This window comes from Eptatretus burgeri, chromosome 4 (genome assembly GCF_056783735.1).
Source record: "Eptatretus burgeri isolate ZD-2024b chromosome 4, Ebu_testis_v1, whole genome shotgun sequence".
NCBI lineage: Eukaryota > Metazoa > Chordata > Myxini > Myxiniformes > Myxinidae > Eptatretus > Eptatretus burgeri.
This window is the reverse complement of record NC_140964.1, coordinates 102,616,115-102,631,363: the sequence shown is the minus strand read 5'-3', so window position 1 is coordinate 102,631,363 and position 15,249 is coordinate 102,616,115. Positions and strand designations below refer to the sequence as shown.

Below are 15,249 nucleotides of genomic sequence, written 5' to 3'. Positions count from 1 at the left end.
TAGGTTAGCCGAACAGAGACCATAAAGGGGGTTAGGGAGACAAAATTATAGAAGGGAAATAAAAGTAAAAATAAAACGAAAAAAAAAAAGATGGGCTAAATTGGGGTTTTTTTGCAAATTAAGGGAGTGGGTATGAACAGAGACAAGCAAAGGCGTTAGGTTGGGAGGGAGACAGTAGGGTAGGTCCGAGCCTGCCTTCCGAGTGGCCAGTACCACCGCACTCCCTCCACGAACCTCATTACTGCAAGGCCTGTGCCGGTCATTCATCTGCCGGCTGTTTTACTGCAAGGCCTGTGCCGGTCATTCATCTGTCGGCTGTTTTGCTACAAGGCCTGTGCCGGTCAGTTCATCTGCCGGCTGTTTTACTGCAAGGCCTGTGCTGGTCATTCATCTGCCGGCTGTTCTACTGCAAGGCCTGTGCCGGTCAGTTCATCTGCCGGCTGTTTTACTGCAAGGCCTGTGCTGGTCATTCATCTGCCGGCTGTTTTGCTGCAAGGCCTGTGCCGGTCTTTCATCTGCCGGCTGTTTTATTGCAAGGCCTGTGCCTGTCAGCTTCACCACCAGGCCGTTTTTCTACAATGGCCTTGTCTCGCCTTGCCTTGCCTTGTCTGCCTGCCTTTACCTTGCCCCATGCCTGCCAGCCCTTGTTGCATTTGCCCCATCCATTCATTACCATGTGTGCCAGGATCATCGTGCGTGCTGCAGGTACTGCCCTGTTTGGCAGCCTTTCCATTCCAGTGTCTGTTGAATTCCAACACAGGCACACCTCATTCTTAGTGAGGTAGTGATTTGGTGATCACCTGAACCGAATCTTATTTAACAAGGAAAAGTGTAAAAACCACTGTTGTGGTCATCACTATCCTCTTGCAATAGGACCAGCTGGATGGCAAAAACAGTGCTAGTAGTACCTCAAAAGTAATTGGAATCAAAAAATCTATTGACCATGCCAAAAGAGTTGAAAAGAAAAGTTTTGAGTGAGGAAAAGAAGGGTTCAATTCTGGCTTTACTGGCAGAGGGAGACAGTGAGCGTCACGTTGCTTCCATCCTTAAAATTTCAAAGACGGCGGTTCATAAGAACAAGGTCAAGCAGCAGACATTGGGGACAACAAAGCTACAGACTGGCAGAGGGTGAAAACGACTTTCCACTGACCGGGATGACCGCCAACTCATTCAAATGTCACTCAACAACCGTAGGATGACATCAAGTGACCTACAAAAAGAATGGCAAATGGCAGCTGGGGTGAAGTGCACAGCGAGGACGGTTCGAAACGGGCTCCTCGGGGTAGGCCTGAAGTCGTGCAAAGCTAGAAAAAGGCCTTCATCAATGAGAAGCAAAGAAGAGCCAGGCTGAGGTTTGCAAAAGACTATAAGGATTGGACCGTAGAGGACTGGAGTAAGGTCATCTTCTCTGATGAGTCTAATTTTCAGCTTTGCCCAACACCTGGTCATCTAATGGTGAGACGGAGACCTGGAGAGGCCTACAAGCCACAGTGTCTTGCACCCACTGTGAAATTTGGTGGAGGATCGGTGATGATCTGGGGGTGCTTCAGCAAGGCTGGAATCGGGCAGATTTGTCTTTGTGAAGGACTCATGAATCAAGCCATGTACAAGGTTGTCCTGGAAGAACACTTGCTTCCCTCTGCTCTGACAATGTTCCCCAACTCTGAGGATTGGTTTTTCCAGCAGGACATTGCTCAATTCCACACAGCCAGGTCAATCAAGGTGTGGATGGAGGACCATCAGATCAAGACCCTGTCATGGCCAGCCCGATCTCCAGACCTAAACCCCATTGAAAACCTCTGGAATGTGATCAAGAGGAAGTTGGATGGTCACAAGCCATCAAACAAAGCCGAGCTGCTTGAATTTTTGCGCCAGGAGTAGCATAAAGTCACCCAATAGCAATGTGAAAGACTGGTGGAGAGCTTGCCAAGACGCATGAAAGCTGTGATTGAAAATCAGGGTTGTTCCACAAAATATTGATTTCTGAACTCTTCCAAAGTTAAAACATTTGTATTGTGTTGTTTAAAAATGAATATGAACTTGTTTTGTTTGTATTATTTGAGGTCTGAAAACACTGAATCTTTGTTGTTATTTTGACCAGTTGTCATTTTCTGCAAATAAATGCTCTAAATTACAATATTTTTATTCGGAATTTGGGAGAAATTTTGTCAGTAGTTTATAGAATAAAACAAAAATGTTCATTTCACTCAAACACATACCTATAAATAGTAAAACCAGAAGAACTGATAATTTTGCAGTGGTCTCTTAATTTTTTCCAGAGATATATATATATATATATATATATATATATATATATATATATATATATATATATATATATATATATATATATATATATATAATATATTGTTGCAGATTTGGAAAACTATTGCACTCAACATTAAGGTTCCTATCGAGTAGTTATCTCGGTAAGTACGTGTTTTATAGATAGCCCTTTCCCCTAGTCTAACGGGTATTGAAATGTTCCTGCGCTGCGGTTTTTTATAATGATGGGTTTCCTTTTTGTTCGGGTTTGCACCAGCACCGCCGACATGATCGCCGACTACACCACATCGCCCTCACCTGGATTCGCACCTCCGCCTGGCCGGTCGCGAGGTTTTTCCGCTCGATTTGGCAGGTGGGAGGGAGTGCGAGGGCGCATGCGCAGAAGAGCGTCCGTCTGTAAAGAGACAGAGCTCTGAGGAGTTCGTTCGACGGTGCGCAAAAAGGAGTCCAGGAGTTCGTTCGTCTGTGTGCAAAAAGGAGTCCAGGAGTTCGTTCATTCTACACCATGGGATCGGCGCGTTGAAAGTTCGTCCTGTTGAGTGATCAGCATGGTCTGCACGCGCTGAGGGTTCATCCTGCTGGGCTCGTCTTGGCTGGTCTTGGTGGTCACCATATTGGTCGTCATTCTCTTCCTTCTCCGCGGATTGAGCCGCTCGAAGGCTGCACGAGGTGGGCAGGTCCGAGATAGGCCCTGGCTTTCAGCTCGCCTGTCCCTCCGAGATGAAGGTCCTATTAAAGGCAACAGCCACCATTTATTGTGTGTGTGTGTGTGTGTGTGTGTGTGTGTGTGTGTGTGTGTGTGTGTGTGTGTGTGTGTGTGTGTGTGTGTGTGTGTGTGTGTGTGTGTGTGTGTGTCCGTGTCCATGTCCGTGGGCCCGTCCTTAAGTAGTGAATTGTGTAAGTGCATGTACATAATAAATAGGAATCGGCTGTAGGCTTTTTGCTCGTGTCCTGTCCCCATCCCCCCATTGACTGCTTACGTGCTGAGTACAAATAAATGTCTCCATTGTTGAATGTCACCCACTCGTTGCGTCCCTTCCTCACATTGACTGCCATGATGCGTTCGGCATATTAGCTGGCTTTTAAAGCCGATAAAATGATCTGGTCTGACAGGACTTGGCGATTATATAACGGCTCGGCATTCGCATACGGAATGGGCCACTTTTGCGGCTTGTTTTCGTGCAGATCCCGTTGAGGTATAAACTCCCGGTATCTCTGTCTGTGTGAATAATTTGGTACATCGACAATTCGGCGATCGACCCTGTAGCGCCTGAACAGAGGGATTGGCTGGTTTATGGTGTGTTAAAAACACCCTTAGCTGGGTTTCGGCATTGATCTGGAAGCTACGACGAGATTGCGCATTCGGTGGGCACGCGCGGCCGCAATTGGGCTAAGGCGGTCATCCACACGCCGAACGGGCGGAAATTTACAACAATATATATATATATTTATATATAGATGTATATATGTATGTATGTATATATGTATGTATATATGTATGTATATATATATATATATATATATATATATATATATATATATATATATATATATATATATATATATATATATATATATATATATATACACATTAGGGTGATCCAAAAAAATGAAATTCAAAAATATCATCATGGTACCCTCCAATGTTTTTCATTTTACCATGAATATCATTATTTTAAAATACCTTTGGAATCAAACAATATTAAAAGGTGGCTCAATGCATTTGAAAAGTTCAAATTTAATGCCTAAAACCATGAAAATAGTACAATGGCGTCAAGTACAAATATCATCATAGAATCATAAGTACATTTTTGGCTAGTCATGAAACTGTATAGGCTAGTGGCCAAATGAGGTTTTGGGTGGCATACCCCTACCCAAGGTAGAACAAGCCACAACCTATTTTTGATTGAAGAGGGATGCTTGGGGAGATAGAAAATCATGGTTGTGAACCTGAGATCATTGCACAACATTTTGAAATTCACGTTTACATATGTACCACTGCAGACTGCAAAAATGGATTTAATCGCCACAGATTTTGGCTCATATATTCGTTAATACTGGTGCTACAAACACAAATTTTGTACCAAAATGTGAGGAATGATGACATATATATCTGTAAAAACCATTTGTGATGTAACAAAGGCTTTTTTGTGACCTACAGGCAAAAATAGTGGAATTTTACTCAACAAATCAGCTTCGGGTTTACCAATAAATATCAACTAAACAATTAATTTCTTCATAAGTATTTGAGGAGTATTACTACATATTACATCAAAATAACCCTCTATCATTCTCCTTTTTAGAAATATAACTCATAAAGATAAATCAGTTGAATTAATAGAGTTGTTACCGAAACCATATGTCACCCCCCCTAAAAGTAACCGACATTGATTAATTTATAATACATGTATATGCATTAACCAAACAAGAATGATTTTAAATACAGTTGCAGAAAATCAATTTTGAGCTTGATTGCCTTTTTCTAAAACTACTGATATATACTTATCTTTAATTATTTCATTTCAGATGCTTGTGCTGACAATTGATCTGCAATTCTGGATCTGGAACCACTGTTGTGAAGCGTCGTAAAATTGACACTGACCACTGCATCATATGCTTTAAACCCCTCAACCCGAAAAAGCAAGAAGTTGTAAAAATAACCAAACATTTAATGTTTTGAGTGCAATCTTCAAAGCAAGTCAAATCAGAAAAGATGACGTTTACGAAAGTATCTGGCCTTTGCAACAAGACATATTGAGTCTTGATTTGAAAGTATAATTCCACAAATCGTGTCGGGCCAAGTATACCAGCAAGTCAAATATCTCCACATCCAACCCCAGTGAGTGTCCAGCAACCATGCACGTCTGCGGCAACAGAACACACAAGAATCAGCAGAAATGAAACAGCTGGGTTTGACATCAGGACAAACTGCTTCATTTGTGGAAAATCCAACACTTCCAGAAACAAGCTTACACCGGTATCTACAGGAACTGGACAGTCCACCAGAGAAAAAGTTCTGGCAGCAGCTGACAAAAGACAAGACAATAAAATACACATGCGCATGCTTGCCTTTCCAGATTTGTTCACCTATGATGCCAAGTACCACAGGTTATGCTATGCACACTATATTTCAGAAAGGAACATCACTGCTGCAATTCGTAAATCAGGAGAGGAAACAATGGGCACATTACACGATGAAGCTTTTGATGAACTGAAATGTTATCTGGAACAAACTGTGTTCTCCAAAACTATGACAGTGACAACCTTTGTTCATCTGAAAGATGAATACGTTGGATATTTGGTTTCACTGGGTGCCACGAATGCAGAACAGTATAAAACTTGGAAGTTGAAGGAGCGATTTAACTAAATATTATGATGACCAAATAGTCTGTGTAACATTTCATGGCCACACTGACATCATACACTCTTCTTCTGTGACCTTATGTGATGCCCTGAGAAAAGCCACGATTCTGCAGAGCATGACTGATGAACCAGAATATGAAGACATCCCGTCTGATGTACCATCAGCCACAGATAGTGAAATCCATACTTTGCATGCTGCAGCTGGTATCCTGAGGAAGCACATGGCTGATATCGAGCATGTTAGAAATATGTATGCACCTGTCGAGGAAACAGATATTCAGCACTGTGCAGAATTTGTTCCTAATACACTATACGACTTTATTCAGTGGTGCACCAGTGAGAAATCACACACGAATGTAACCAGCTGTAGTGATGAAGGTGTTATGAAGAACAACCTGAGGACGATCGCCATTTGTCACAATATAATATCAGAGCCGTCGAGTGTACTCCACAATAACGCTTGGTTTAGCCTTGCAGGTGCATCATGAATTGGGAACATCTCATTGACATGCTTCATGAATTAGGACACTGTGTGTCCTATGATGAGGTGAGATGTTTCCTCACGTCTGTAGCTGTTGATCAAACTGCCTCAGAGGATATTTACATCCCCAAAGTTCTTCAAAAGCTACGCTGCACCGACGATGACTGTAGGCAGAGCAGAACATGTCATTGTATCTCTGCAGGACTGACCTGCACTGAATTCTGCTTGTGTAGTGCAGACGATTGTCCAAATGTTGATGATTCTGTTGTCTTTGACGACAGCACTGATGAAGAGCGTGACTGAACTTTTAAATCTATTACATGTATTACTTCATGTAATACATGTACATAAGTTACAGTGCATGTTATGAATTCATTATCGTCATATGTGAAATAGCTTATATCATCATGATGTCTATAAAAGTCACTTCACAATTGTGTCAGAATCTTAAGTCAATTCTTCATGTTGCATATCTGCTTCGGGATTTCTATCGGTCAGCATTAGTGGGGCGACATATGATTTCAGTTATAACTATATAATTTCAGTGACAATTATATCATTAGATATATTTTTCAAAGGGTAAATAAACTTGGATTATGTTGATGTAACAAGTATGACTGCAAGTCCAATATTTTTGAAGTAATTAATATTTTTGTTGATATATATTGGTAAACCCGAAGCTGATTTGTTGAGTAAAATTCCACTATTTTTGCGTGTAGGTCACACAAAAGCCTTTGTTACATCACAATTGGTTTTTACAGATATATGTGTCATCATTCCGCACATTTTGGTACTAAATTTGTGTTAGTAGCACCAGTATTAACAAATATATGAGCCAAAATCTGTGGCGATTAAATCCATTTTTGCAGTCTGCAGTGGTACATATTTAAACGTGATTTTCAAAATGTTGTGCAATGATCTCAGGTTCATAACCATGATTTTTTCACTCCCCAAACATCCCACTTCAAGAAAAAGTAGGTTGTGACTTGTTCTACCATGGGTAGGGGTTTCTCACAATTTTAGGCCCCTTTTTAATTTGGCCACTAGCCTAGTAACCATAAGGCGATTTTCACATGTTATTGCCATCATTACAAATGTTAACAAAGTTACAAAAGGTTTTATGGGTGCTACAAGGCAGTGATTGATGCTAATTGGACGAATACCTGTAATAGCTACTATGATATAATAAACAGAAATCTAACATACAGTAAGAAGACTATTAAAATATAACTGGCCATTCTGGCAACCACACAAAATCTTAATTTGGTCACTGGCCATTAGCAAGATTACATAATAGAACATGTACAGACAGTCTTAAGGACTGATTTATTTGGTATGGGAAACTGTGATCGATGCTGAGAGACCACCTGCAGCAAATACTGCTTCTGATCCTCATTCTTTGTGATGGTGTCATTGAAATCTTGTATGAGTTTCACACCCCTTTCTGCGACATCATTGACTACTCTCAAACTGTCAACACATTTTTTAGCAGCTTGATACTGTTCAGAGACCCCCCCATTGTTCAGGATCATTTAATTAGAAATTCATACGGCAGTTTCAGGATTTCAAAAAACCGCAGAGTTGAAACACTAACAAAGTCAGCAAGAGTGATGGCAGATATATCCACTGGATGGAATATCTACACGTTTTGGAGAAAGTGCAGAACCTGGTTTCTCCAGAGCAATCACCATATTCCTCTTAGTTGAATAATTTGTGTTATTATAAAAAAAAATGAGAGTGCTACTAACTCTTCACTCAGGTACCATAGATGTCTCAAGAGAGCTTTCTTGGCAACCTCAGAAACAGAACCATTCACATTTTTGAAATTAGTTGTATCTTTCAGTAAGTTTAGATCATTTGCTGGAGCAACGGAAGCGATTGGGCAAGTAGTCCATGCTTTTGTGTACAGAAGACAGATGAACATGCAAAGATCTCTCAATCCCTTCTCCTCTCTTGCTGTCAGTTTAAACTGTCCTTTGAACATCCATACTTTGATGGCATATAAGGCTTTTGCCATCCATCTGACTCTGTGGACTGCCCCTGGTGCCATAATATGTATACCTCGTGGTGGTATCCCACCCAGAAAAATAATAGTGAGCTCCAACAGTTCACGGTAATCGTCTCTAGGCTGTTTAGATGACTGATGCACCCCTGTTGCAAACTGAATTATGTCATTCTTTAGGGATTCATGATCTTGTAGAATTTTAGAACATTGCTGGTCATGAAGTGCATTTGCATATTGCTGCTTGTCAAATGATGACCATTTCTTCTTGAACCGCTTAAAGAGTCCAATGTCTGGCCCAGACGAAGGGCCCATATAACACTTGAATACGTCAGCAAGAATAATTTCATGTACATGATGTCTGCAGGCAACATATAACAGTCCTCTCCCTAGTTTGTCTTCAAGTAGATGGCAAGCCCCAGATAGTCTCCCTGTGTTTGCGGCTGTTGTGTCGAAACACATACAAGCAATTTGGTGCTGAAGATTCCAGTCTTGAATCGTTTTCAGCACTGCATCAGAAACGGTTTTACCAGTCCCATCATGTGTTTTTGGTACCCCAAGAAGCTTGTCCATGCCACAACCTGATACTAAGACTGCTGTTCTGTCCACATTGTCTTCCCCTGATATGTCTGGCAATTTTTTTCCATCCCAGTGTATTGTTAAAGGTAGATCATCAGGGATATTAAATTGCTCCTTTATTCTCGCGGCTTCTTTGGATCTGTTGTCAATCCTTGTTCTTCTAATAGATGAGCGGGTGAGTGTTACTTGGTCTTACTTGGTCTATGTTATGGCCAGCACTCTCCATTGCTGCAGTGAGAACAAACATCGCTTTTCGGTCACTTATATTTGTCCTGTCCAGAGCAGTTGCCAGCTTTGATGTCACAGTCACTATGTGCTTCGACTGTGGGCTCTTTACAGTGGGAGGCGTGTTTAAAGCATTATGTTTGAATTCTTCATCACTGTCTTTTTTATTGCTTTCATCATCATTATAATCACAAGACTCACTACTTACATCAGCTGGTAGTGTTCTTTCCTGTAACTTTCGCTTCTCCTCCTTATCAGTTTTTGTCTGTTCTGTTATCTTTGTCTTCAATTTACTCTCTTCTTTTTTGGCCAGCTTAATATCTAGTCCACTCATATATCCATTCCTTTCATTTCTCTGATCAGTCAAAAAGGCCTTGTCCTCGGGAATCTGGATAAGTGTCATAGCATTAGCATGAGCTATATCAAACAATTTATCAATTTCTTCTTTGAATGTTATTTCGTTTGCGTGTTGAGTTTTGGTTTGTCTCTTTTCATTTTTCAGAAGTTTTTTCCATCTATGAAACAAGTTCTCCAGTCTTTCAATAGCATTTCGTTCAATAGTTGTCGGAATACGAGCCATATCCCACATCTTCGAAACCTCTCGTACAGCAAACCTTGCACTTATGTCATGTTTTCACTTTTATGGCTAAGAACAAAGATAGCACTTGTCGTGAAGTAGGTAGCTTCATTCCACAGATCTTTTCATCTACATAACCTATCAGTTTGATATAGGTTTGCTTTCTAGTCTCAGGCCCAGAAGTGGATTCAGAGTTTGAATTACGTGAAGCCATTGTGGACAATGAGTATTGAGTAATTTGTCCTCTTTACAGTATAACAGAAACCCAAGTTCTCAAACGAAATCAAGCGGTATATTGTATTTCATGAATATTTATGCAGTATAGAATGGTTGTTGACCATGATGGCAAACCAATCATCGGCTGTTCCAGATCGTGCATCATAGTACTTGAAAAAGGCTTCTGTGATTCCTGCAAATAGACAAAATATTCAAAATTAGTGTCATGACAATACAAATTTACTTCTCTGACAGGACTTTTAGTTGATTTCGTTGAAATTATATTTTCATCACAAAAATGCTTTAAATAACCATATCAGGCACATGCTCGTATAATGTGCAATATGGCAAAATTTCATTGTTGATGAGCCACCTTTTAAAATTGTCTTAGGAAGCTGAAACTTCACATGATTTATCAGTATGATCAAATGAACAAAATTGGGGGGTACCATGAGCAGAATCCGGAACTTTTTTTAACTCTATATATTTGGACCACCCGAATATATATATATATATATATATATATATATATATATATATATATATATATATATATATATATATATATATATATATATATATATATATATATATATGTATGTATATTTACTTGGATCAAGTCACTTCTGTCCTGTTTGACAATGCATCACCTGTATCAATTGACAAATTAACCTTCAAACACCCTGGGCAGCAGTATGTTCAGCAGGGGAAGGTTTCTCTTCTCCAAATGGTGGTTTCATTGATTTGTGTTGTTATAAAATCATTGTGCATGCAGCAAGGGTTTTTTGTATCAGACCGTTTTAGCTGAGGATTTTGTATGCAAGCCTTGCTCCAGCCTGATGTGAAAAAATCCAAACATCAGGATAGGAACTGACAGGTTGCAAAGGCTTTGTTTCTGCAAACATACACAATTTGCTGACGAGTCACAGGGTCTGCGTAAAGAAGATGTAAAGCAAAACATTAAGTATTAATAGAAACCATGGTGTGATAATGAAAGTGATCTTTGCCTTTTTGACAGGAGGAAGGGAGATGGGACTTGGAAAGATAAAGAGGAGTATCTAACTTATTTGTTTCCACATTATATGATCTCTTCACTTTAGCTTTTCGGCCTCGCAGATATAATTTTATTGCAGTGGCATAATATTTTCCCTGTCATTTATTTTTAAGTCGTTTGATCTTCCCCCCCCCTCACTCCTTTTATGTCTTAATTATCTTATTATTTCATTGATGGGTAGTTTGTGGCATCAACAGGTCAGGTCAGGTATGGGAGCATGTGCCAGAACAGCGCGTTGCTGCGTCCACTTTCGGCCGGTACTCCAGGGGCCTCCGTCTGGCCTTCGCCCAGGCAGATGCCAGGCCCATCCCCATCTCCTTGAGATGCTGGTCAACCTGCTGCAACCACGAGGCACGTGGTCGGCCCATTGGCCTCCTCCACTTACGAGACTCCCTCGCTGAGAGAATCTGGTGGGCAGGATCAGCGTCAGGAAAACGAGCCACATGTCGATACAGCCGCAACTGACGCACACGAACCATGCAGGTAACAAATCTCATCCGAGTCTCTCTCAAAAACTGCTCATTGGACACAAAATCTGAGCAGCGATAGCCAAGGATTCTCCGAAGAGACCTGGTACCAAAGGAATTAAGTCTCCATCTCAGATCATTGGTCAGAGTCCAAGTCTCGCATCCATAGAGCAAGACTAGAAGCACCAAGGACCTGAAGACTCGGACTTTCGTCCTCCCGCACAGGTACCGGCAGCGCCACACCCCATGATCCAGTGAATCCATGACTCCCCAGACCCGACCCAGATGTCCATTGACCTCTGACTCACAGCCAGCAGAGACAGGAATATCACTGCCAAGGTAAGTGAATCTCTCCACGACCTCAACATCCTCACCACAAACAGACACAGACAGGATAGCAGCATCCGAGATGTCCATGAAAGCCTGGATCTTAGTTTTGACCCAGGAAACCCATAATCCCAGCGGCTCCGACCCCTCATTCAGCACCTCGAGGACCCCCAAAAGCTTATCTGAAGTCTCCGCAAGAATGACTGCATCATCTGCAAAATCAAGGTCCGAGATCTTGACATTCCCAAACGATGCACCGCAGCTTGATCTTTCCAACATCCTCCCTAAAATCCAGTCCATACAAGTGCTGAAAAGTGTGGGGGCCAGTACACACCCCTGATGAACTCCAGTAACAACTGGAAATAAGTCAGAGATGGTACCACCACACTTCACAGCACTCTCAGTACCAGAGTAGAGTTCAGACATCAGATCGATCAGTTTTGGTGGCACCCCACGAAGACCAAGAATCCTCCAGAGGGCATCCCGATTCACTGAATCAAACGCTTTAAAGAGATCAACATAGGCTGTAAGCAGCCCCTGCCAAAACGCTCGTCTGCGTTCGGTGAGGACACGAAGAGCAAGAATACGGTCAATCGTTGACCTCTTTGGTGTAAAGCCTGACTGCTCTGGACGCTGGTGCTCAAGCAGATGGTGGTGAACCCTATCAAGAATTATCCGAGCAAAGACCTTGCCCGGCACTGAGAGCAGCGTCACCCCTCGGGAGTTGTTGCAGTCTTGGCAATCACCCTTCCCTTTCCAGAGAGGGACAACAAGGCCCCTCTTCCAATCAGTTGGGATGATACCTGTGTTCCAGGCAGAGCACAAAACAGCATGCAACGACATGAGTGCAGCATTTCCACCAGCCTTGAGAAGTTCAGCATGGATGCCACAGATCCCTGGAGCTTTACCCTGTTTCAACCGGTTCACCGCAGCCCGTGTTTTCACAAGCAAAGGTGGACCACAATTGATTGGAGGGTCAGCAACAGGGATTATAACACCATTGACGTCCAACTTGAGAGCTGGTGGATCAGCCTGGTACAACCGCTCAAAGTAACCGGCCCAGCGGGCCTTCACTTCAGACTCCTCTGTTAAGAGCCTACCACTCTCTGCTCTAACTGCAGTGCTCCGACCGATGGGTTTGGATGCACGCAATGCGCGAATTCCCCTGTAAGCGGGATGAGAATCACCTGTCCACAGGTGATGCTCTACCCCCTCACAGATTCCTCGCACATAGGCCTCCTTGTCCACCCTTAGTGCACTGCAGTTTTACGCCTCAGCTCCCTGAACAGCTCAGCTCTGCCATTCAGCCTGGCCCTACGACTCTGGTCAATGGTATCCAGTGTCCCTTGAGAGACAAAATTCTTCTTTGCCCTGCGGTGAGTTCCAAGACATCCACTGGCAACATCAAGGACGGTGGTCTTGAAGGCACTCCACAACTCTTCAGGACCCCCCCAAAGCACCCAGACACCCCAAATGTCCACTCAGCCTGTTCGCAAACTCCTCAGCTACTCTCCCATCCTTGAGCTTGCCAAAATCCAGCCGAGGCTGAGATGGTACCATTCTCCAGGATTTAAGGTGCAGCTTTGGAGTTGCTGCAACAAGCCGGTGGTCAGTATTGAGGAGCTGAGCACTCCGGTAGACCCTGCAGTTCTGGATCATCCTCCAGCGCCCATCAACGAGGACATGGGGTCAATCTCCTTTGCCACACCACCAGCGTTGGAATACCAAGTCCAGCGATGAGCTTGTGGGCGCTGAAACCATGAACCGGCCACCCTAAGTCCATGACTTCTTACAAAGTCAAGGAACTTAGTGCTATTCTGATTCATAGTTCCTGACCCATGGGGACCAACACATGTCTCATAACCATCCCTATCAGTTCCAGTCAATGCATTGAAATCCCCCAAGACTAGAAGTGTATCTTGTCTGGGGCACTGATCAACCACAGACTCGAGCGTGGCGTAGAATGTGTCCTTCACGGTGAGATCACTCGCCTCAGTCGGAGCATAGACAGATATCAGGGAAATGACACCTAAGGAGTGACGAATCCTTCGTCTCATAATACGCTCGTTGACCGGTGTTACCTCAATTATCATTGGGGTCAGCTTATTGGACAGCTACAGCAACTCCTTGAGTATGGTAACCATCAGAGCGACCAGACCAATCGTAGGTGTAACCACCCACCATTATCTCGCCGCAATCCGGTCTCCGAACCTCAGAGAGTGCTGCAATGCCGATGTCCAAACGCTTGAGCTCAGTTGATAACAGAAACAGGTGATCATCCTCTCTTCGGGATAGGACATTCCAGGCATCCACCCGAAGGGACCGCCTCAGGTTAACCCAAGGAGACCGCCGTCTGGTGGACGACACCTCAGCACCACTCCGACACACTCTCCCGCAATCTGTCCCAGGGAGGTTACCCCGTGGTTTCCCTCCTTTCATCAAAGATTGGGGGTCCCGAAGGCTTTGCCCCAATCCCGTCATCCGGTGAGCTGCCCTGCGAAGGGAAGCTGCACAGGAGTGGGTTTTCAGATTTTTTTGCGTTTGTGTGTTTTGCGGAATGAAGGGTTTTACAGTGGCTGGAGTGCAAATCCTGCCACCAACCTCCTCATTAAAAAGTAACCCAACTGCAGGAGGACGTCCACAGACACAGTTGGGCACTAGATATGGATGGCCGTTGGCTCACAAGGAGCTCCTCCGCCCTTTGGCATCAACAACTATGACTGATAGATGAAATGGAAAAGTGTTGTTCCATGATAATATAACGGTGCACAATGATTTCATCCCACAGGGATATGTCTTGCAATTGCACAAGTCAAAGTTAGAGGCCATCATTGAGAAGTGTGATCACACCAAAGGACTCCTCCATGACAAAACCCCTGGGCTAGAGCTTTTAATTAACTGCAGAAGTCAACAAGGTGCACGACATTAAGAGTATTGCAAGAGGTAAGCTTCTGTCAAATAAATAAATTAGAGAGTTCATAGAGTGCCTTACCCCATGCAGTATTGAGAAAAAGGTCATGGGAAGGGTCTTTTCAATTGTTGCTTTGCATTTTGCTCTCACCAAACTGCGAGACACCGCCATAGTTTTCTGAATTCTGAATCTCACAGTTACTCTCCCCTCACGGCATGAGGCAGCATAAACATTTTATCCAAGAACTGCGAAACGGAAAGTTTATGAAAGTGCAACAAAGGCAAGTTGTGTTCTACAGTGTTCAAGTATTTAATTCAATTTAAATAAATTAAAGATTTTAAAGGCCGTAGGGAAAAGAAAAAAACTTTTTGGGGAATTTATCTCCATTGCTGCACGGTCTTTTACATCATCTTATATAACTTGTTGAATCAGTTATTTGTGCCTGTTGCTTGGATCCTTTATGGCATCTCTAGAAACAGTAAGTTTCCTGTAAAGAATGATTTTCTATTATTTTTTTGATTGCCAGACGGGCAGAAAGACTAAAACATTTACCTTATTCCTTTCTGTGCATTTACGATTGCGATGACATTCTGTACATTTTCCCAATTACAGAGCCAAAGTACTGCTAAACCACAGATTCATGTTCCAACTCGTGTTCTACAGCATTCAAAATATAACATTCAATTGCAATTAAGTAGTTCCTCGATCATAGAGTGATGTCTGCAGACACACAGAAAGACAGACAAAGTGAACCAATTGTT

General features: G+C 42.7%; 1 protein-coding gene and 1 long non-coding RNA gene across 2 annotated transcripts in view; one reads left to right on the top strand and one right to left on the bottom strand.

The window, feature by feature from the left end:
- Positions 1-15,249, top strand: part of LOC147028785 (uncharacterized) — a 213,919-nt gene that overhangs the window by 140,551 nt on the left and 58,119 nt on the right. The window lies entirely within an intron of this gene.
- On the bottom strand, positions 3,934-8,705 carry LOC147028786 (uncharacterized). Its single transcript, XM_085876566.1, has 2 exons — positions 7,860-8,705; positions 3,934-7,629 (listed from the first exon to the last, which is right to left on the bottom strand). Exons 1-2 carry the CDS (start codon positions 8,703-8,705, stop codon positions 7,417-7,419), a joined length of 1,059 nt encoding a protein of 352 aa, XP_085732692.1. The 3' UTR covers positions 3,934-7,416.

Excerpts from the sequence above, each read along its gene's own strand:
- LOC147028786 (XM_085876566.1), bottom strand. The coding sequence starts at position 8,705 with ATGGACAAGCTTCTTGGGGTACCAAAAACACATGATGGGACTGGTAAA. Across the intron at positions 7,630-7,859 it reads AGTTAGTAGCACTCTCATTT|TATCAAGCTGCTAAAAAATG; the intron begins TTTTTTATAATA and ends GTCTCTGAACAG.